Source organism: Pristiophorus japonicus, chromosome 1 (assembly GCF_044704955.1).
Source record: "Pristiophorus japonicus isolate sPriJap1 chromosome 1, sPriJap1.hap1, whole genome shotgun sequence".
Classification (NCBI taxonomy): Eukaryota; Metazoa; Chordata; class Chondrichthyes; family Pristiophoridae; genus Pristiophorus; species Pristiophorus japonicus.
In genome coordinates, this window is record NC_091977.1 from 171,657,366 (window position 1) to 171,680,707 (window position 23,342).

General features: G+C 44.4%; 1 protein-coding gene across 4 annotated transcripts in view; it reads left to right on the forward strand.

The window, feature by feature from the left end:
* Positions 1-23,342, forward strand: part of arb2a (ARB2 cotranscriptional regulator A) — an 844,257-nt gene that overhangs the window by 137,555 nt on the left and 683,360 nt on the right. For 3 of the 4 annotated variants that reach the window (XM_070884941.1, XM_070884922.1, XM_070884950.1), the window contains exons 5-6: positions 4,670-4,735; positions 9,232-9,423. In XM_070884941.1, the coding sequence (XP_070741042.1) occupies positions 4,670-4,735; positions 9,232-9,423 (258 nt within the window). The remainder of the gene's footprint in view (positions 1-4,669; positions 4,736-9,231; positions 9,424-23,342) is intronic. The other variant, XM_070884931.1, reaches the window with a different exon arrangement.

Here is a 23,342-nt window from a genome sequence, read left to right on the forward strand (position 1 = left end):
TCCCACTTCCCCCAGAACCGGTTCCAATGCTCCAGGAATTTGAATCCCTCCCTGCTGCACCACTGCTCAAGTCACGTATTCATCTGAGCTATCCTGCGATTGCTACTCTGACTAGCACGTGGCACTGGTAGCAATCCCGAGATTACTACTTTGTAATCCCGAGAGTACTGTCAGGTGGGTGTTCCTGTTGTGCAGCTAGATCTAACTGGCTCCATTCATTTGTTCCTTATACTGCTCCCCCCCAAAAAAAGCACAAGTATGGGGAAAACTCCTGTGTTGCCATTGGCCAAAAAGAATGGCTGTGCCACAATTGGCACATTATCTTCTGTCCATTTTGGTCAGAACAGCAGACAAGAAAAAACGCAAGAAGATTGAAAAATGGCATAAAATTGTTAATAAAATCTTCAGGCAGGCACTGAAATCCACTTGTGTATATATGCCGAGCAATCTTAACACCCATTTTCAGTGGGCAGGAACATGAATCAATGCTGTGTGGCTAGGAATGTCAGAAAATTGTGCTCCCATCTGAGTCACATTGTGGAGACTTAATTCCTGTGCCCATGTAACCCTGAATCAGAAATACACATGGTGCCCAGGATGGGTGGAGATCCAGCATTACGGATTTCCACTTTGTAATGCCCACTTTACACCCCAAAACTAGGTGTTTCGGATTGGAAAATCTACCCAAATACAATAAAAAGTTGCATCTCTTTATTGCCTATTACTTGGAGAGTGACACCTCATATTGTAGGACAGTGGATAGCAACTGAGCAGAGAGTAGGAATTAAAAGGAAGAGTAAGAGGGTCAGTAAGGACAAAAGTACTATTGAAGAAGAAGGATGTAAGGAGATTTTTGAAAACAATGAGTGAAGGGTCAAGGCAGCAATGCTGAAGGAGGGAGTTCCAGAGGGCTGGGACATGATAGCTGAAGCCGTGGAGTTAAAAAGAGAGGGGAAACTAGAAGTAGGCTGGTTTTGAAGGACCAGAAGTTATGCATATGGGCATGGGGCTGGATCAAAGGGCAGGAAGGATTTGAAGTTGATAATGAGAATCTTAAAGTCTATTCTCTGGGAAACAGGGAGATTGTGGAGCTTGACCAGGATAGGGTGATGCAATCTGGGCATTAATACAGATGAGGTTACAGACCATGGCATTCTTGGACTCGAATGTGTGTATTGTACAAAGGAACCCACTGAGGAGTGCTGTAAATTTAAACAAAAGAATAATTTTGAAGTGAAAAAAACTTTAATAATTTTTATTTTCTGCTCCTGCACATTTAATGTTTGTATAATTCATTTTTAATGTCTATTTAATATCTGTTATTATGCTGCTGTTGAACATCCGTATCCATTTCTGTCTTCGTGGTAGATAAATAGAAAGTAAGTGATGGGGCACTCGCCTGAAATTTCCTCAGAGCTCCTCCTGCTCCACCATCGTAACTTTGCTGGAAGTTTGCAGAAATCTTGCGGTGTATTTTACAAACCTTGGCGGATCTGTGGTGAGCAATGTCAGTGGTAGGTCTTGGCCCTGCTGCAGGCTCTATCCCAGCCTCTGAAATGATTTTCCCCGGATTAGGCTTATTAAATCCGTCCAGTACATTTTCCGGTCAATTAGAGGAGGTTGGCCTAGTAATGTCAGTTGATGATGCGTCATCAGCCGGTTTTCTTAAAGGGACCATGGTCAACTTTATTTTGACATTGGTGCTGTCAGTGTTCTTTAACATTGAGGTGCTGCAAACAATGACAAGCACTGCACAGAGGTGCAGGGCTGCACCCAGGCTCTCCCATGACTTCCTCCATATGCTTATGGGGGGAGCACAGCACTCAGGGAGATCCCCTTCCCATGGGCGGAAGAGACCTGCCTAAGAGATCAACACAGCCTGGTTGCACATTGCAGAGGAGAGCACAAGCAGGGATATGGTCAGGAGGACCTGGGTGCAGTGCCGCAAATATTTAAATGATCTCAGCAGATCATGAAACGTTAGTACACAGCCACACTCAGTGTCATTGTGCTGTGCCTCTCATCACATCCCCATCACTCTGCCTTCCCCTACCGTACTCCTGCACATCCTGACTCACACCAACTTACCTTGTACCTCCAACCATCCCTCTCTATCTACATTATCACATCCCCATCTCACTAGTCAACCCTTACCTTCACCCTAGTGCAATCATACCCACTAACAACACACAAGGGTAGGCACTCGGGTGCTTTATGCACTATCCATGTAAAGTTTCTGTTAATGTGGTGTCAAACATTGAAACACTTTGCATTCTTGGACAGATTTGTGAGCACCTTTGGAAGTGGCTTAGTGAGTTGCAGTGAATGGTGAGACATAACGATACCTCCAGCAATGATGATGAGTATGAAAGGAATGGCTTGGGCATTGTAGGGATGCTTTATGGTGTTGGTGTGGTGCCAACCTGGCACATCATGTGGCAGCCTGGGTCTACAATGTCAAGTGAAGTAAATCTTGCCAAGGTGAGGCCATCCCTGGCCTCCGCTTCACTGACAAGGTCCAGGCACAGCGGGAAACCGGTGGGTGACCTGTCAAATTCAAAAAGCTGGGAAGAAACATTGTTAAGTGGCTGTAAGCAAGCCACTAAAAATTTTAATTGCTTCCCCCGCCACTGTGTGTCAGGTCTGCTCAGCGCTGGAAGACCCGACATTTGGTAAAGGTGCGAGGCGGCGGGGTGACAGCGAGGTCCCGATCTGCTGGGGAAAAAAACATCTTCCTACCTCACCAGCCACCAATCATGCCCGCTGACCCACCGAAAAATCCAGCCCGTTGTTTCTGCACATAAGTGGGGTTACCGCTGACTATCTGCTAAAGTTACCAGGCTGGAGTGGATGCCGTGAGGAAACTTCAGGTGATGAAGTATATTCTCCATGTCAGTGTGATTTCATAATAAACTCTAAACCTTTATTATTGTGATTATAAGATCTGCTCTGTTCATGGAATGAACTGCATGCGCCATATTTGTTGCTTTTTAAATGCCCGTTCGGGCAACTTAAATGGCCTGCAGACTTGTGGTATAACATCCATTCTCACTTACAAACCCCTCCATGGCCTCACCTTATCCTACGTCTATAACCTTCAATAACCTTACATACTAGTGCGCACCCGTTGCTCTTCAAACTCTGGCCTCCTTTGCACCTTCTGCCTCAGTAGCAAAGCCTTCAACTATTTTAGCTCTGAATACTAGAACTTTTGCTGCTGTTACTCCCTATCTTCTGAAGTCTTTTCAAAACCTATCTCTTCTACTCTGTATTTGGTCTTGCCCATATTATTTTACTATTGCTAATCCATTTTTACCTCTAGGAAGTACCTTGGATGTTGACTATTTGCTAATCCAATTTTACCTCTAGGAAGTACCTTGGATGTTGACTACAAGGTACTTTTCAGAGACAAAAATGGATGTTAAATAGCTGCAAATTGTTGCTGGAACAGCAAACCAGTTTCCCATATACCCAGTGATCTGCTAATATTCTGTAATTTAGTATCTAGACATTGATCATTTCAATTTAAACAATAAATTCATCAATAAAACAGATTTTAACAATATAAACTGGAATTTCAGACAGAAGTAGTCCGACTAGTGGATTCTCAGAGGATGGAGCTGATTTCTATATCATGTTTGATGTGGGGCCAAGAATGTATAGTATATAGGGAATCTGTTTTGAACAGTAAAGATAGTATGAGATAGTATTAACAAATTTTTTTTTAATGTAGTACGGTGTAATCTCAATTATACACCATAATGGAGGGTAACCCCAGCAGATAATGGAAATTAATGGATAATTGGGAGCTGATTACTGCTGTGAATTTTCCATATGCTGCTTCTCCTCATTTCCAGTATTTTCTATTCTTATTTCGGATCTCCTATTTTCTATTCTTATTTCGGATCTCCCCACTTGCCTTCCTTAGTTTTCATAAGCTACAATCCCCTTTGTTCTGCTCCTGCCAGCAGGATCAGCTGGTGCTGTAACAGCCGATCTGCCAGCTTGGAGCGTGCTCGTGTATCTGCTCATAACTTGAGCTGTGAGTTCCACTACAGACCTAAAAAAACAACCAAAAATGCTCCTCTGAAGCATCCAAAGGCTTCCAACTTAAATGCCAAAGAGTGCATGTGTTCATCTCCAGTAATCTCATTGGCAGCCTCCGCTGAGATCAGTGTTGTAGAACTACAGATTTAAAGTTAATACAGAGCCTGCCATTTTAAATGTGCTCCAGAGCAGAGTGTGTTGAATATAATGTGCACTCTGCTCACTATTATAGAAGCTTGCTTAAAAACCGTGGCTCTATTGATTTTGCTGGAATTGTGGAAGCTGCTGACGGGATTGTAGGAAATAAATGCATGCTGCTTTTAGCGCTCCACTTTAAAGCTAGGAGACATCTTAGGGGAGCATTCTTGGCCAACAATCTTGAGTTCATAATAGATCTGATGACTGGAATCCAGGACAAGTGTATGGAGAGTTTTGATCCAGCAACTCAGCTGATCTTTCTGACAGGAGCAGAATAGTGAAAATGAGTGTTGTTCACCCAGATTATAAAAATTTTGCAGATTACCAACAGCACAGATGAGACAAACATGGATTCCCCTTAAACAGTGCATTCTGAGGATGAATCGTGCATTTATAAAACCTGCATAAAATTTTGTCTTTGCAGATTATCACCCATTGTGTTTATGAACTTTTAGAAAAAGAATGTCATTTGAAGAAGGTTTATCTCCCGGTAAGTTAAACTTGTGCAGTGTTATAAATAACGACTCATGCACATTCATTCAGCTGCCACATACAAATAAAATATTTCATCATCATTGATGAGGCATTCAGTTGGGAATGTTAAATTTTAAGGTCTTTGTGTCACAACAATTCCATTTTCGTTAGATGATCTGTCAGGCCATTGTGTGTAAGACTTCATTCTGAACTGTACATAATTTTTTTCCTGTCGTCTGCAGCAGACTTAATTGTTGACCATAAACGCAAGAAAAAACATCTTGGGACTGAACATCCTGGGGGCGGGGGAAACATTCTGGAGTAATTGCTAACATGCGTCTGCCAGTGGCCTTCACTACTGTCTGTCAAGTTTAGCAGGGTCAGGGAGAGCTCATACCCTCTTTCTTTGTATAGCATTCCCAGAGAGAGAAATAATGCAACTTGGTTTTAAGCAAATTGATATTAGAGCTATTTTAACTTACGGATTTCTATTAAATTTGTACTGCCTGCTACTTTACATGATTGTTCTGCACAGCCGTTCCCTCAGGCTGTCCGCTCAGCAGCAGGCCGAGGTTCGCACAAGGCTAGCTTTACTAAAGCTAGCCTGCGCCTCTTAAAGGCAGTCTGCACCTCTTAAAGGTAAGCTGCCTTCTGGTGATGAAAATTTTTTTAAAAGCTTCAATACTAACCCAAATGGCTCAACAGGCTAGGGAAAGGGAACCCAGAGTCTCAGACACAACACTCTAGGCTTTTGTGCAGTGAGTGAACACTGAAGAGAGGTTCTCCACCCACAGGGGGCCAGGAGGCCCTCCAGAAAGAAAGATGTGGGACCAGATCGCCGACACGGTCACTGCCAGCAGTGTTGGCCCCATGACTCAGCTCAAGTGCTCAAAGAAGTTTCATGACCTCAACAAGTGGTCAAGGTCAGTGAATGCATCTTCAAAAGCTGTCTCCTACCAACCGCACAACTAGCCTCACACATTGCTTAATGTACAACCACCCCCACCACCACCATCACTCACCTACCAACAATCTCTACGAAACACGGGGCACACCTCACATTCATAGCTTCACCTCACCCCCTTGGCCATGCATGGCTGAGCCCTTGGTCTGCGGAGGGGCTGAAAGAATACAAGATGCTGGTATCCTCATACGTTATCATGCTCCTCAGATTCCACTTCCTCTTGATCCACAATCTCTTCTTATGTATTAGCTGCACATGATGTAAGTGTGCACCTCATGCTTCCCCTCACCACAACCCTACCCTTGTTCAGTCCTCATTTCAGACATCTAAGACATCTAGCTTGCCCAGCCAGTGGTTGAAAAAGGAGAAGAGAGTAAAGAAGAAGAAACACTGTCACTCGATTTCACACTCCCAACAATATTCCTAGCAGGAGCTGGTGAGCGGCCTGCACAGGACCTCGCGATTGGGCCGTGCACCTTAGGGGGAAACATTGACTCTCAGCTACCAATTCTTGAGGTTGTCCTGCAAGGCCATCTGCAGTCTTCCCCACTGAAAGTCAGCAGCCTTCCATCAGCAATGCTGCAGCCACATGTGTAGTGCTGGGTAGGAACATCATCATAGGCAGTCCTTCGGAATCGAAGAAGATTTGCTTCCATTCTTAACATGAGTTCTTAGTTGGCTGAACAGTCCAATAGGAGAACCACAGTCTTTGTCACAGGTGGGACAGATAGTCGTTGAGGGAAGGGGTCGGTGGGGCTTGTTTGCCACATGCTCTTTCCGCTGCCTGCGCTTGATTTCTGCATGCTCTCGGCGACGAGACTCGAGGAGATCAGCGCCCTCCCGGATGCACTTCCTCCACTTAGGGCGGTCTTTGGCCATGGACTCTCAGGTGTCAGTGGGGATGTTGCACTTTATCAGGGAGGCTTTGAGGGTGTCCTTGTAACGTTTCCGCTGTCCACCTTTGGTTCGTTTGCTGTGAAGGAGTTCCGAGTAGAGTGCTTGCTTTGGGAGTCTCGTGTCTGGCATGCGAACAATGTGGCCTGCCCAACGGAGCTGATCAAGTGTGGTCAGTGCTTCAATGCTGGGGATGTTGGCCTGGTCGAGGACACTAACGTTGATACGTCTGTCCTTCCAGGGGATTTGTAGGATCTTGTGGAGACATCGTTGGTGGTATTTCTCCAGAGACTAGGATAGGCAAAGGCAGATGCCAGATAGTCACTAAGGGAATGCACAAGGGTGATTAGTTGATTTTTTTGATGTCATATTGGATGCATATATGGATAAAGTTGAATTGGAATGTTTGCTTTGTGGTGGCTTTTATTTCAGCATTGGGGCCAAGAGGACGCTGTGATGGTCAGTAATAGAGAGAAGGTAAGGTGTGGGACTAATATTGAAAGGGGAATTGGGGTTGTGTTCACTGGTATAGTAGGCGGATGACTCGATCCCTGATATCCTTGCCAGAAAGAGGCTGTGTGGATTGCCTCATTCCTTCCGCTTCCTCCACCTCCCTCTGCAGCAGATTGTCCCCATTGCTGCCTCTACTCCATCTCCATAGCCCAAGGGAAACTGCAACTAGAGCCCCCTGAACTGGGAGTAAGTAGTGTTATCAGAAACCTTCCTGTAAGAGCCAAAGCCTTGTAAATGTCCAGCAGCACCCACTGCAGTCCATGCACACTTTAACAACTTTTTAGATGTCTTCCACCAAACCACTGCTTAAATAAACTGTACAGGAACCAGCACAAAAGCAAAAAAAAATTACCTGAAAGTTGCATGTGTCCCTTTGAGTAGGGCTGGTGTGGGGTCCTTTGTGCAGTTGACTGCATGTCCTAAGCGTGCTTTGGAGAGGGCAGACATTTGAGCGGTGACGTCCAAAACAACAGGTCCTGTATCAAATCAATGTTGCACGCTGATTGACATCACAATATGACTCATTACCATTTTTCCAGTGAGCATAGGCAATGGCCGCGCTGCCAACCTACCCAAAATGTTGGCCACCGCAGTTTGCGACAGGAGTGGGTAGAAGCGATGTGGCTGACATTTTTCTCCAAAATCGGCCTTATCATACAGCGCTAAGGTGCCGAAATTTATGGTCCATACGTCTGTTTGAAATTGATATGACATAGTTGCTTGAAAAGAGGACTTTTAAAGGGTATAGAGCATGAGCAGGAGAGTGGCATTAGAATTGATGGCTTGTGGCGAAAAACATTTGATGGGCCAAATGGCCTCATTATATGCTGCAATGGTCTAGGATACTCAAATGACATCACAAATGCAAATTTCCTGATGTATCCCAAAACACCACTATGGGATAATGCTAATATTCTGTTTGTATGTGGAGACTGAACTTCTTGAAGAGCATGCCTGTGGTAGACAAGCCAGTATTTAAGCTGTGATGTAGTTTTGGGTAATTGTGTTAAAGCTGGGTGCTTCAGAGAGATTTAATATAATTATGTGTACATTAATTATAGTATTTAATAAGCTTGTACAGTGGCTTCTGCTGCACAACATCAAGTCCGAGGTGATTTTGTCAGTAAATATAACAATGTGTTCATGAGATAATGTATCAGTTCGGAAATATTATTTGATTACTTGAGACAGCTTTTAACTTTAAGGCCTCAAAAAATTTTACTCTTAAAGTTGAACTGTTTACCAGTTAGGTCTTATTATTCAGTTGTGCAGGTACACAAAAATGCTTGTAAAATTAATTTAGTTCACTGGGATCTTATTCTTGTTTTGTTTTTGATTTCTTTTGCTTGTGAAGAAGCTTCACTATATTGAGTGTTCAAAGCATATTTTAAAATGTGCTGCCTTCAAAGCATCGATGAACAATAAAAATAGGAGTAGGCCATTCAACCCTTTGAGCCTGCTCTGCCATTTAATCAAATAATGACTGATCTTTAACCTCAACTCAGTTTACCCATCTTTGTTCCATATCCTTTGATACTTTTACCCAACAAAAATCTATCGATCTCGGTCCTAAAAAAATGAATTGACCCAGCATCCAGTCTTGTGAGGGAGCGATATCCACTAACTGTTATGTGAAAAAGTGCTTCCCGATTCCACTTCTAAATGGCCTCACTCTAATTTTAAGATTATGCCCTCTTGTTCTGAATTCCCCCACTGGAGGAAATTGTTCCTCTGTATCTACCCTATCGAATACTTTAATAATTTTAAATATTTTGATCAGATCACTCCTCAATCTTGTAAACTCAAGGGAATATAAACCAAGTTTATGCAGCTTGTCCTCATCATCTAACCTTGTAAGCCCTGATATCATTCTAATGAATCTGTGTTGTACTGCTTCCAAAGTCAATATATCTTTCCTGAGATTCGGTGCCCAAAACTGAACAATTGAAATTCATATTCTGAAATTTGGCTTTTTCTGGTTACAAACACAAGATCTTAAAGATAAATCTTACTTTTTCAGATTTGTTCGCAGTAGAAAGTTTTATGGGCCATTACTTTTAACATTTTCTTTTGCATTTATTATTTGCATTCCAGTATAATTTTCAAAAAACCTTCTGCTTTATTGCTTTTATTGAACTCAGGTGGATGCTTCAGAAGATGAACCAAAGAGCTTCATCTTTACGAGTGAAGATGCCATAACAAACCCTGACAAGTTGATGGTTCTGATTCACGGTAGTGGGGTTGTCCGGGTTGGACAGTGGGCCAGACGACTGATAATCAATGAAGACCTTGACAGTGGCACTCAAATACCTTTCATTAAAAGGGCTATGGACGTAAGACTAATTTTCAGAAACTTGTTTCTGACTTTTCTGAATTTATTTAAATGTTTTTTCTCTACTTTTTTTTGCTATGATGCCTAGAAACTATAGAAAGCCACTGACTTATAATGGAACATAGAAATGTGTAGGACCACAAAAGATAATTTTAGTCCATCTGAATATAGTTCCAGAGTTCAAAAGCAGAATATACAGTTCACTACCTATATCTCTTAATTGATTTTCTTGTCAAATGCTTAAAATGGCTTATGTTATCAGTCTCATTGCTAGAGGTTCAGGCACCAAACCCATAGAGGGGACGTTTCGGGTGTTTCCACGCACAACCCATGTTCATAGATAGTAACTGTCCTTCACTTGCCGTGTTCAGTGTAGGTGACTGAATTACTCATGATATTCTCCAGGAAAACCTTTTAACACTCTGCAGGTCTCCTTGTAAATCAAGCCAGAGGTACATTTAACATTACCTTAGCAATTCAGGCGGTGGATGGCTGGCTTGGTGATACCCCAGATGTTATCTCTGAGCACTTTGAAGTGGCTCTTGGCTCCTCCTTTCTCCAGTCCCTTACCACCTTTCTACCACACATTATCAGCATTCAAAATCAAACCTCGATCAAATCTCAATCACCTCTCATCCTAGATGTTCAGCACTCTCTCAACGAAATAATTATTTCTAATCTGTCTATTCTCCTTTCCTTTTCGGAGCTGCATCCCATGCCACCTTGTCATTCTCAGGGCCATGGTAAGCAGTTTCTCAGGTTTCAACATGTCGATACCCCTAGGGACCTTGAATAACTCAATAAGATCTTATCTTGGTGTCATCTTCTCTAGTGCAAACAAACTCAACTTTTGTAGCGTCCTTGTAGGCCAGATATCTGAAAGCAAGCAGCCTTTTGGTGCACTATTTCTGCCATGATGCCCGTTGAATAATATGGCAAGCAGAATTGCACATAGTATTCCAGGTGGAGACAAATCGTGTGCCTTGTTAAGGCTCAATATCACAACCAATGACGTGTGTTCTATACATGTGTTTTGCAACTCAAAGTTGTCATATTTACCACGGCCACATGCTGTGCAGATGGTTTCAATAATCTGTACATCAGTATCCCCAAATCCTTTCCATCTGTATCCTGTGGAAAAGACCATTTAGTTTAAAGTTCCAATGTTTATTTTCCTTCCCAAATCTCATAACTTGATACTTGTAAACATTGAATTGCATTTGTTATTTATTAGCCTAACTTCTTGAAACATCTAGAACCTCCCCATCCACATCTGATTAACCTGCTCTTGATTGTTTGCTACTCCCTCCCAGCTTAGTGTCATCAGTAAGTTTTATCCCTACTTCCAAATATTGGATATACAATGTGAATTGCAAAGGTTCCAGCATCGATTCCAATGTTTTAGATTACATGTGAAGGAGGGCCACCGTGACTTTGTGTACTTGTTTACGTGGGCACCTTTACTAGTAATTGAAAAGGTGCTGTTTTCCAAGTGTAATTGTTAGACTGACTCAACTCCAATTAGAAAATGGCAGTCTTAGCTTTAATTCTCATTTAAGCATTGTTCTAATGTTCCATTACTAAGGGCCCAAGTTTCCACATGATTCGCACCTGATTTTTAGGAGCAACTGGTGGAGAACGGACTATTTTAGAAATCGCAATTCTCTACATTTTTTTTTTCTGCAGTTCTAGTTTAGAACAGAATTTTTTCTTCAAAAGGGGGCGTGTCCGGCCACTGACGCCTGATTTGAAAGTTTCCACAGTGAAAATGTACTCCAAACTAAAGTAGAATGGAGCTCGTGAAGATTTTTGTAGAACTGAAAAAACCTGTTCTACACATTAAAAAATCAGGCGCAAGTTACAAATTAGGCGTCCAGAACGAGGTGGGGGGGGGGGGAGGGAACTCATTAAATTCGACAATAAATCCTTATTTATACTTCTACAAATATTATACAAATAAATCCAACCTGAATAAACATTTATAAGCCAAGAAAAGATTAAATAAACCATCTTCCTACCTGTGTGAAAGTGCTTCAGCCAGGGAGAATTCTGCAGCCGTTTGTGCCGCTGAGCGGGAGGGGGAGATAGAGAGAGAGAGAGAGAGAGGGGGGGGGGAGGGAGAGGAGAGAGAGAGAGGGGGGGGGAGGGAGAGGAGAGAGAGAGAGAGGGGGGGTGAGGGAGAGAGAGAGAGAGTGGGGGGGGAGGGAGAGAGAGAGAGAGAGAGGGGGGGGGAGGGGGAGAGAGAGAGAGGGGGGGGGAGGGAGAGAGAGAGAGAGAGAGAGGGAGAGAGGGAGGGAGGGGGGGAGGGAGGGAAAGAGAGGGAGGGAGAGAGAGCGGGCGGGGGGTGAGGGGGCGGCGGCGTCGGGTCGGGGAACAGGAGCGCGGGTCTCGGGTCGGGTCGGAGCGGGGGTCGGGTCTCGGGTCGGGGCGGCGGGGGGGAGCGGGTGTTGGGTCGGGTCGGGGCGGGGGGAGCGGGTGTCGGGTCTCGGGTCGGGGGGAGCGGATGTCTGGTCGGGGGGGGGGAGCGGGTCTCGGGTCGGGGCGGTGGGGGGGAGCGGGTGTCGGGTCCGGGGGGGGGGAGGGGAGCGGGTCTCGGGTCCGGGGGTGGGGGGGTAGCGGGTGTCGGGTCGGGTCTGGTCTGGTCGGAGGGGCGGGTGGGGGGGGGGAGCAGGAGCTGGCCGTGGGAGGAGCCTCATTCACGCAGCCCCAGTGAGGCCATTGACCATTGGGCCAGGGCTAGGGGCTGCGTGCTTCGGACCCCTCCCACACAGTTCGGCGCCTGGAGCTACTGCACTTGCGTGCCGACTGTAGCGCGCATGTGCAGAGGTCCCGGCACTGTTTTCAGCACCGGGACCTGGCTCCGCCCCCCCCCCCCACAGCTCGTGCTGGCTGCGCCGAGGGCCACAGGACCTGTAAATAGGTGGAGAATACCGAGGATTTTTTTAGGCGCCGTTTTAGGCGCGGAAAACGGGCGCCCAGCTAGGAAGGGCGCCCGTTTTTTTTCTTGTGGAAACTTGGGCCCTAAGTATCTACTTCATCTGAGCAACAAGTGACACCAGGGTTCAATACTGCAGTCAGACTTACCAATATGTTTCATGTTTGCTTTTTTTGTATAGCATTTCGAGTACCATGCTGACAGATGATGATCGATCGTCAAGTATTATAAATAAGTTCTCAAAACTAGTGCTGGTGTGTTCCAGATACTCTAACAATGACAGTTAAATTTATGTAGCAGTCCATAATACCTTCAATAGGTACAATGGAAATGTAAGCATTTGTAACATTTTTGCTTCTCAGGATTTACAACCAGCAGGCTTAAGGGGAGAACCTTGCAGAAGTTAATGAGTTCATTTTAAAGGGAACAGCCATCCTGCAGAAAATTTAAAAAATGTATCCAAAATGAAATTAATACCCGACAAGAAAAATATAGCATTTGACAGAAATTATTTGAAAATGTTTTGTTAAATCAGCTGATAAATAGTACAGGCAAAAAAATGTATTATTGGCTGGAATTTGTACCTGGAAACCCACTTTGCAGGAGGGGGCCATAGCGCGCAGGAAACCCGGAAGTAACTACACGCTGAGCGTCTGTCAGGGGCTTTTTAACCAGTCACTGCATTTGCATCTGATTTCTGGGTTTCCCGACCAATTAGCGCGAGCGGGCGTGATGACCACACGCATGAGCCTATTTCAACGGTAGTATTTAAGGGAACACTGCAAAGATGACAGTTGAAAAATTGTGGAGGTGGGGAAAACAGAGGAAGCAAGAATGGACTTGCAATATGCCAAGGCTGCGCCTCGATTCACTGATGCCTCTATAGACCTCGTGCTGCTATTCCTGCTTCAGAGACCAAGAAGATGAATCTGGAGATCGCCGGGGAGGTCGGCAGCAGGAGCGTCGTGCCATGTTCCTGGATAACAACAACAACTTGTATTTATATAGTGCCTTTAACGTAGTAAAACGTCCCCAGGCATTTCACAAGAGTATAAAACAAAATTTGACGCCGAGCCACATAAGGAGAAATTGTGGCAGATGAAAAAGAAAGAAAGACTTGCATTTATATGTGCCTTTCACGATCACCGGACATCTCAAGCTTTACAGCCAATGAAGTACTTTTGGGGTGTAATCACTGTTGTAATGCAGCATCTAATTTGCGCACAGCAAGCTTCCACAAACAGCAATGTGATAATGACCAGATAATCTGTTTTTCTTATGTTGATTGAGGGATAAATATTGGCCAGGACACCAGGGATAACTCCCCTGCTCTTCTTCAAAATAATGCCATGGGATCTTTTTCATCCACTTCAGAGGGCAGACGGAGCCTCGGTTTAACGTCTCATCCAAAAGACGGCACCTCCGACAGTGCAGCACTGCACTGGAGTGTCAGCCTAAATTTACATGCTCAAGTTCCTTGAGTGGGACTTGAAATCACAACCTTCTGACTCCGAGGTGAGGGTGCTACCCACTGAGCCACAGCTGACACATGACCAAAAGCTTGGTCTAAGAGGTAGGTTTTAAGGATCGTCTTAAAGGTGGATAGAGGTAGAGCGGCAGAGAGGTTTAGGGAGGGAATTCCAAAACTTAGGGCTTAGGCAGGCGAATGCACGGCCACCAATAGTTGAACGATTCAAATCAGGGATGCTCAAGAGGCCAGAATTAGAGGAGCGTAGATATCTCGGGGTGATGGGGTGGGGGTGGGGTGGGGCAGGTGGCAGTTGGGGAGTTATGGAGCTGGAGGAGATTACAGAGATAGGGAGGGGCGAAGCCATGGAGGTATTTGAATCAAGGATGAGAATTTTAAAATCTAGGCTATACTTAACCGGGAGCCAATGTAGGTCAGCACGTACAGGGGTGATGGGTGAACAGGACTTGGTGTGAGTTAGCACACGGGCAGCCAAGTTTTGGATGACCTCGAGTTTACGTAGGGTAGAAAGCGGGAGGCCAGCCAGGAGTGCATTAGAATAATTGTCTAGAGGTAACAAAGGTATGAATGAGGGTTTTTGCAGCAGTTGGGCGGAGATGGGTGACATTACGGAAGTGGAAATAGGCGGTCTTGATTATGGTGTGGATATGTGGTCAGAAGCTCATTTCAGGGTCAAATATGATACAATTCTGGAAGCGGTTTAATTACCTAATGAGGGCAGGAAAGGTGAGGACAATGGCACATTCAACTACTTCCTGACATACTCTCTCACTCAAAGGTTAATTGTTTCCCTCCTTACAGGAGAAGAGAGCACATAACACCAGGGAGAGACAAAATTGAGGTGGCTCTGCAGTCATTGCCACACTGACAGCTGCAGAGGATGCGCTGAAGATAAGCTAAGTGCTTGGGGATCGGAGATAGAGATGTGGACCTCCCAGCTACCTGGTGACAGAATTAAATATCACACAGCCACATGGCATACAGCACTCACTCATGCTGACTTGATGTCAACAGCTAGTGAAATATAATTATGTGCATAATGTTCACTTAAAGCATTATTACCGTAATAGTTCTAACTCATGTCTTTAATCTCCCACAGGCCCATCAAGTGTCCTGCAGGAGGTGATGCCGGAGGAGGACGACGACGACGACGACTCCTCAGAGGAGGTTACTCACTCTGAGGATGCACCATCACAGGACTCATGCAGACCATGCACTAGCTCAGATATCAACACGTTGGTGGGACCAGTAAGACAGATAGTTATGTTGTCACTTGGTGTCTTACACATTACAAGTGAGCAAGAGCAGATGGTGGAGACACGGACAGCAGTGAAGGGCGCAGGACGCTCCAAGCTCTGCTCAGCTGCACGCCAATGCTGAACCTCGGGGGCCGTCGATGAAGAGGATAATTTTGGAGCTGCAGCAAAAAATGTGAGGGGGTCTGGCAGGCTTTCCAACCACACTGTCCTTACTTGCAGAGAATGGAGAGTCCGTCTCAAGCATGAATGGTAAGATGTCACAGGCCTTTGCTATGATGTCTTTGTGCATGGGAAGAGTGGCCACCTGCATGGAGCATCAAACACGGCAGTCCCTCACCAATGGCTTGCACACTCTGTCACCTTAAACAAGATTGATTAAAACCTAGCCTTGGCTGTTCAACACTCATTGATGTGCAGCAAAGTGCTCACAGGGAGGTGTAGGCGGGCCATGAGAGAGAAAATGGAAAAGGGGGACATGGAAGTGGGGACTCTGCTCAAAGCACTTCCACTTCTTATCTGTTGCCCCCACATGCTGCCTCGTGTCCCGATGACCGAGCCCGTCTCTGCACAGGTGCAGGTGGAGTAATCTTTGGCGGGGCCCTCACGGGCTCCAAAATCCAGAGAAAATCGGCCGAAACCATCACAGCAGTCAGAGCAAGAATGTGAGTAGCCTGGCTCGACTGCTGCTGAAGCTACAGGAGTTGCACGACGTAGGAGTAGTAATAAAAGGAAGCTGAGATTAGTAGTTGCAAAAGGGTATGTACATGGGTGTGTTACATTGTTAAATTTCTGTTTAAATTTTGAGCCACATAGAAACATAGAAAATAGGTGCAGGAGTAGGCCATTCGGCCCTTCGAGTCTTCAGTACCCCATTCCTGCTTTCTCGCCATACCCCTTGATCCCCCTAGTAGTAAGGACTACATCTAACTCCTTTTTGAATATATTTAGTGAATTGGCCTCAACAACTTTCTGTGGTCGAGAATTCCACAGGTTCACCATTCTCTGGGTGAAGAAGTTTCTTCTCATCTCGGTCCTAAATGGCTTACCCCTTATTCTTAGACTGTGACCCCTGGTTCTGGACTTCCCCAACATTGGGAACATTCTTCCTGCATCTAACCTGTCTAAACCCGTCAGAATTTTAAACGTTTCTATGAAATCCCCTCTCATTCTTCTGAAAATTATTTTTTTGCACCACTTTCCCGTCATGTCCATTTTTGTCTGCTGCCTGACAAATAGCCTTCTCAGTTCTGATGAATCTAAGGAGGCTGCTGCTACTCATCTTGATCCTCATCTGAGGTCCAAGGTGAAGCAGCATAAGCAGCACCCATGCTGGTCTGATATATGACAGATGGAAAGTGGAGATCAGGCACACAAACATTCAAATTAGTGACTCACCTCCAAATCCGTAGAAACCACCTGCAAAGTACTGAAAGCAAACTGTCAGAGCAAATGATTTAAGTAAAAGCCTTTCCCTTAGGCAAGGAAGCAGGTGTGAGGTCTCAGCACTTATGCGATTGTTTGCCTGTCATTTGTTCAGCCCCCTCAATTGCCACTACTGTGCTCTCGCCTTGCTTTCACTGGTGAGATCCAGGAAGCCCGGGAAACCCATGCACCTTCAGTTAAAATTGAAAACCACTGTTGAAAAGCTGTTAATTACCTCTTAGCATATTTAAATTGGTAACCCATCTTTCACGAGGGCGTTTCTTGCACACAACCGAACATCATCATCATCATCATCATAGGCAGTTCCTCGGAATCGAGGAAGACTTGCCTAGGTGGCTGAACAGTCCAATACAAGAGCCACAATCCCTGCCACAGGTGGGACAGACAGTCGTTGAGGGTAAGGGAGGGTGGGACAGGTTTGTCGCATGTTCTTTCCGCTGCCTGCGCTTGTTTTCTGCATGCACTCGGCGATGAGACTCGAGGCGCTCAGCGCCCTCCTGGATGCACTTCCTCCACTTAGGGCGGTCTTTGGCCAGGGACTCCCAGGTGTCAGTGGGGATGTTGTACATTATCAAGGAGGCTTTGAGGATGTCCTTGTAATGTTTCCTCTGTCCACCTTTGGCTCATTTGCCATGAAGGACTTCCGAGTTGAGCGCTTGCTTTGGGAGTCTCGTGTCTGGCATGCGGACAATGTGGCCTTCCCAGCGGAGCTGATTAAGTGTGGTCAGTGCTTCAACGCTGGGAATGTTGGCCTGGACGAGGACACTAATGTTGGTGCTTCTGTCCTCCCAGAGCATTTGTAGGATCTTGCGGAGGCATTGTTGGTGGTATTTCTCCGGCGACTTGAGGTGTCTACTGTACATGGTCCATGTCTCTGAGCCATACAGGAGGGTGGGTATTACTACAGCCCTGTAGACCATGAGCTTGGTGATAGATTTGAGGGCCTGGTCTTCGAATACTCGTTTCCTCAGGCAGCCAAAGGCTGCGCTGGCGCACTGGAAGCAGTGTTGAATCTCCTCATCAATGTCTGCTTTTGTTGATAAAAGGCTCCCGAGGTATGGGAAATGGTCCACGTTGTCCAGGGCCGCGCTGTGGATCTTGATGACCACACTCCAATTAAATGCGGAAGTCAGCGAGTTTGAGCTGGCTTCCCGACGTACTGTCCATTAACCACTCGCCCGCTCCCAAACCCACTTGCTCTTTGCAGTAAAAGTTCCCCCCCCCATTGTACTTGCTTCACATAGGTCTAAAAATTTATGATGCTATTCCAACGGTGGTACTGCGATTGTGTCTGCTGGAGTTTGCAGTATCAGTGGGAGGGCACATCTTTAGCAAGAGGCAGTTAGACGCAAGAGCCAATTTGGGCGTATCCCTACCGCTTATGCCAATTGAAGCTCTGCAGTTCGCCTGCCTTCGGAAGGGTTTCCCTACATTCTGATCCAAGCCTCATTCTCTTCAGACCCCTAATTAATGGCAAAAAATTGCTAAAAGCCAGGGCTGTAAGGCACTTGCCTAACTTGTACTTCACTTGTGGAATTCATGTATGCCTTTATGTCCGATATGCCTCCACTCATTCGGTTGCCAAAGAAACACCAGGTCCACTCTGAGCCTCAGGAGTGGGAACTCCCGTCTTAAAGAAGTTCGGGCTGTCAGTTAGCTTGTATGGGGAAGATGCCTTATAAGGCAACCAGCAAATTCCTGAAAACTGAAACAACTATATGTCCGCTATTTTTCTGGTGGTTCAGTTGGACACCTGCCAGAGATACAGCGGGAGATTGGTTAAACCCCCGAGGAATCTTGGGGCCATTGTGTTTAGTGGATTTCAGTGCATATTATTTTGTTTGACTTTAAAAGAGGTGTATACCTCAGAAATTACTTATTTCTCTGCAAAGTTTTGTAGCACTACCTACGTATGTACCCTAAGCCTGATGGCATCAAACACTTCATGCACACATTTGTTCAGGTGGCTTCTGCAACTATACTATCCTGAGCATTTGTTTGTTATACACGGTGCACTGTTCTCAGACATAGTGATAAATCAGATTATGATTGACACTCTCCAATGGTAGACACTGAACAGCAAAGTTAATTAGAGTGCAGTTACAGTCCATCCATGTCACTGGATTTGTGCGTGTGTGTGTATGAAATTTCTACAACAAGGGCCAATTATCCTCCAAAGGTATGACATATTTCCTGTCTTTAACTCCATAGCAACACTGGGTATACGAGGAATGCCAGCTTCAGTGTTTCTATGGGGAGGGTAGGATGATTTAAAATGTAAATTGCAACCCTCCCCCCTGGCCCAAGTGATTATAATTACTTTGGGGATAATCAAGTATACGCCGACCCATGATTTTTGAAATTAAAAAAAATTCTTCTGATGCTTGGAGTCACTCAGCCAGGCTGTGCTGCTGCAGGTGCTGTAGATAGTGATTTTTCACCCTCACCTGAGGTGGACCCGTCAGTGAAGCTGGATATCCTGCTGGAAGCCTGCCCAAATTATTTAAGTAAGGCTGTAGAATAGGTATGGTCAACAGCACACTCATGAACTCAGGCAATTTGGCTGAAGAGGCATATGAAGTCTGAAAAATGGCTGTGATTGATAATGTCCATCCAAATTCCTTAACTAAATTACTTTTCTGCTCAATCCCAAACATATGAATGTTAGGATCTTTCTGAGTGGCCGTAATTGGGTTAAAGGTAAGAAATTGTATGACAGGGCAAAACACATAGGGGAAAGTCAGAGCAAACTTTTCTCTTGCACAACCACCTTTTCAGCTAACATGCAGATCATTCCTCTTAAAGCTGTCCACAAGGCACCTGCCTAAAGTAGTTCTATACTTTTGAAAAGTCTAATTGTGTTGGTCCTGCGGCCCAGGATAACGCATGCTTTAGTGATGCAGTACTCCAATCCATCTTGAATAATTAGATATTCAGAATTTAGCCACCAGTGTTAGCTCTATGCTGATATATTCCAATTTGTATGTAGAGGTTGAATGAATGAAAAAGAATGTTTGCTTCCTGGTCAACTTGAATCTGTGCTAAAAGAAGTAGATACTTAGCCCTCGCCCCAGCAGCATATTTGTTTCCAAGATGGCATTTTGTACAGCACACACTTATGTTGGCTATTGTGCCTGTCATCTTACTTGGTGCTTGGAATAGCGTAGAGAATGAGATGGTTAAAGGTGTTTTTTGTAATTATTTAAGCAGCGAGATTTAAAAAAAAGTTAATATATGATTATTTTAATGATATAAAATTTGACATGCCACTCCTAGCAGTACTAGTTAAAAATAACAATGGTAGTAGAAAAAAGGATGTAACTAACAGTAAAATAGATAGAGAATCTATATAGAATGAGTTAAAAGATAAGGGGGCCGAACTTGGCCCGCGTCCCATTTGGGGGCGGTAACCTTCCGGGCCCGGGACATTTACTGCCGGGCCGGAAGTCCCTCCCGCCCCCCCGTGTGCAATTGGGCTTTGTGTCCCTCAAACGAGGCGGAACACTGTCTCAGCACTTGGCGGGTCACAAAGGGGTCGGCGCGCACGGCGATGACGTCATTGCCTGTTGCGTGCTGGCCCGGAACGCTAACCGAGGGGTGCGGTGCTACCGGCAAATCACCCCCAAAATCTCGGGCAATTTCGTCCAAGGTGCAACTGCTGCCTGCCCCCGAGCGAAAAAGCCATTGTGCCCCGTTAGTGCGCTAACGGGGTTCAAAGAAGGGGCAATTTCAGCCCTAAGGGATCTATCACCCTAATAGGGGTATACATATTGACCACCAGATAGTGGAAGGGAATTGGAGGAAGAAGTATGTAGGAAAATCTGAGGTGGGTAGCAGGCATTGAATAATAATAATCTTGGGAGATTTCAACTATCTCCAAATAAACTGGCCAGAAGAAGCAGTGAAAAGAGAGAGGGGAATCTAGTTTTTACAGTATGTACAGGACTTTCTCACTCAGTATGTAAGAAGTCTAACAAGAAAAGAATCACTGCTGGATCTTGTAATAGGTAATGAACCAGAACACTTAGGAGAAGTAAGAGGCGAGCATCTTAGTAGTAGCGATCACAGCATATTAAGGTTCAGATAAGGATCAAGAGTGAAATAAGTAGGACAAAGACTAAGGTAATTCATTGGAAAAGAGCAAGTTATGAGGAAATGAAGATGGAACTAAAGAAGGTAAACTGGGAGAAAATCTTGAAAAACAGACACAGTGGAAAATATTTAAAAGGGTAATCAACAGTATTCAAGAGAAATGTATTCCACTAAAACACAAAAACGAGCAAGCTAATTATGGGACACATTGGATGAATTAAGAACTAAAGGAAAAAATGAATCTAAGGAAAAAGACATTCAAGAAGTATTTAGGTGCTAAAAGAGAAGAGGACAAAATGGAATATGAAGAACTTGGGAGAGAAGTTAAAAAAAAAAATCGGGAAGGAAGGCAAAGAGAAATGACAAAATCAAATCATCAGGAATATAAAAAGAAATAATAGTGTTCTATAGACACCTAAATAACAAAAGGAAAATTGAAGTAGGAATAGGATGACTAAAGGATGAGCAAGATGAACGCACAGGTAATTGCAGAGAACTGTCATACGTGTTGAATAACTACTTTGCCTCAGTTTTTACTAAAGAAGATAATAAAATCGACACTTCACTGGAGGATGAGCTTAAAAAGAATATTAATATAGAAAGCAGAAAAAAGAATTGACAATCTAGCAAAACTAAAATAGGTTAAAACCCCAGGTTTGGATGGTATGCATCCACACATACTCGAAGAAACTGAGGAGGAGATAGCAGAGGCACTAGTTTATATCTAAAAAAGTTCCATGGAAGAAGAGGAGGGGGTGGGAGTGCCAGAGGACTGGCAGCCAGCTGATACAAAAAGGGAGCTAGAACAAAATCTGGGAACTATAGACCAATCAGCTTAATGTTAGTGATAGGAAAGATACTAGAATCTATACTAAAAGAAGTGATAGAAGAACATCAAGAGACAGAAATTCTAACAAAAAATAGTCAGCATGGATTCCAAAAGGCAAAGTCATGCTTAACTAACCTGATAGAATTCTTGGAAGAGATAAGAGAAACAGTAGACAAGGTAAGGCAATGTCATAGAAGAAATAGGCAAAATGGAAAAGAAGGAGGGGTGGCTTTGATAATAAAGCATGGAATAAAGACAGTAGAGAGCTTAGCTACAAGAAGTGGAATCAGTTTGGGTGAAGCTAAGAAACAGCAAGGGGCAGAAAACATTGGTGGGAGTTGTTTATACGCCCTCACACAGTAGTTGTGATGTAGAGCAGAGTATAAATCAGGAAATTAAGAGGCGCATGTAACAAGGGTAATAAAGTAATCATGGGGACTTTAATCTACATATAGACTGGGGAAACCAAATTTGCAATAATAGTGTGGAGGACAAATTCATGGAATGTATACAAGATAGTTTTCTAGATCAGTATATTGAGGAACCAACTTGGGAATAGACTATTTTACATCTAGTATTGTGCAATGAGAAAGGGTTCATTAGTAACCTTGTAGTAAAGAGGCCTTTAGGAAAGAGTGACCATAATATGTTACAATTTTATATTGAGTTTGAAAGTGATTTAGTTAAATCCAAAACTAGGGTCTTAAATCTAACCAAAGCAAACTATGGAGGTATGAGGGGTGAGTTGGCTAAGATAAATTTGGAAACTACATTAAAAGGTATGACGGTAGACAAGTAATGGCTAGCATTTAAAGAATTAATACATAAGTTAGAACAAATGTACATGCTTTTAAGGCACAAAAAGGCCACAGGAAAAGTGGTCCAACCGTGGCTAACAAGAGAAGGTAAAGATAGTATTAGATCAAAGGAAGGGGCTTATAATGTTGTCAAAAAGAGTGGTAAGCCTCAGGATTTTAGAATTCAGAAAAGGAGGACCAAGAAATTGATAAAGAAAGGGAAAATAGAATATGAGAGTAAACTAGCGAGAGACATAAAAACAGGCTGCAAAAGCTTCTATAGATATGTAAAAAGGAAAAGATTAGCGAAAGTAAATGTGGGTCCCTTACAGGCTGAGACAGGTGAAATTATAATGGAGAATAAGGAAATGGCAGATAAATTAAACAAGTACTTTGTGTCTGTTTTCAGGGAAGAAGACGCAAAAAACTTGCCGTAAATAGTGGCGAACCAAGGGTCTAGCGAGAATGAGGAACAGACGGAAATTAATGTTAGTGAAAAAATAGTACTGGAGAAATTAATGGGACTGAAAGCCGATAAATCCCCTGGACCTGAAGGCCTACATCCTAGGGTTTTGAAAGAGGTGGCCATAGAGATAGTGGATGTATTGGTTGTCATCTTCCAAAATTCCATAGATTCTAGAATGGTTCCCGCGGATTGGAACGTAGCAAATGTAACTCCACTATTTAAGAAAAGGGAGAGAGAAATCAAGGAACTACAGACCAATTGGCCTGACATCACTAGTGGGGAAAATGCTAGAATCCATTATTAAGGACGTGGTAACAGGGCACTGGGCAGGCCACATTGTCCGCATGCCAGACATGAGACTCGGAACTCCTTCATGGCAAACGAGCCAAAGGTGGGCAGAGGAAACGTTACAAGGACACCCTCAAAGCCTCCCTGATAAAGTGCAACATCCCCACCAACATCCGGGAGTCCCTGGCCAAAGACTGCCCTAAAGTGCATCCAGGAGGACGTTGAGCACCTCGAGTCTCATTGCCGAGAGCATGCAGAAATCAAGCACAGGCAGCGGAAAGAGTGTGCGGCAAATCTGACCCACCCTCCCTTACCCTGAACG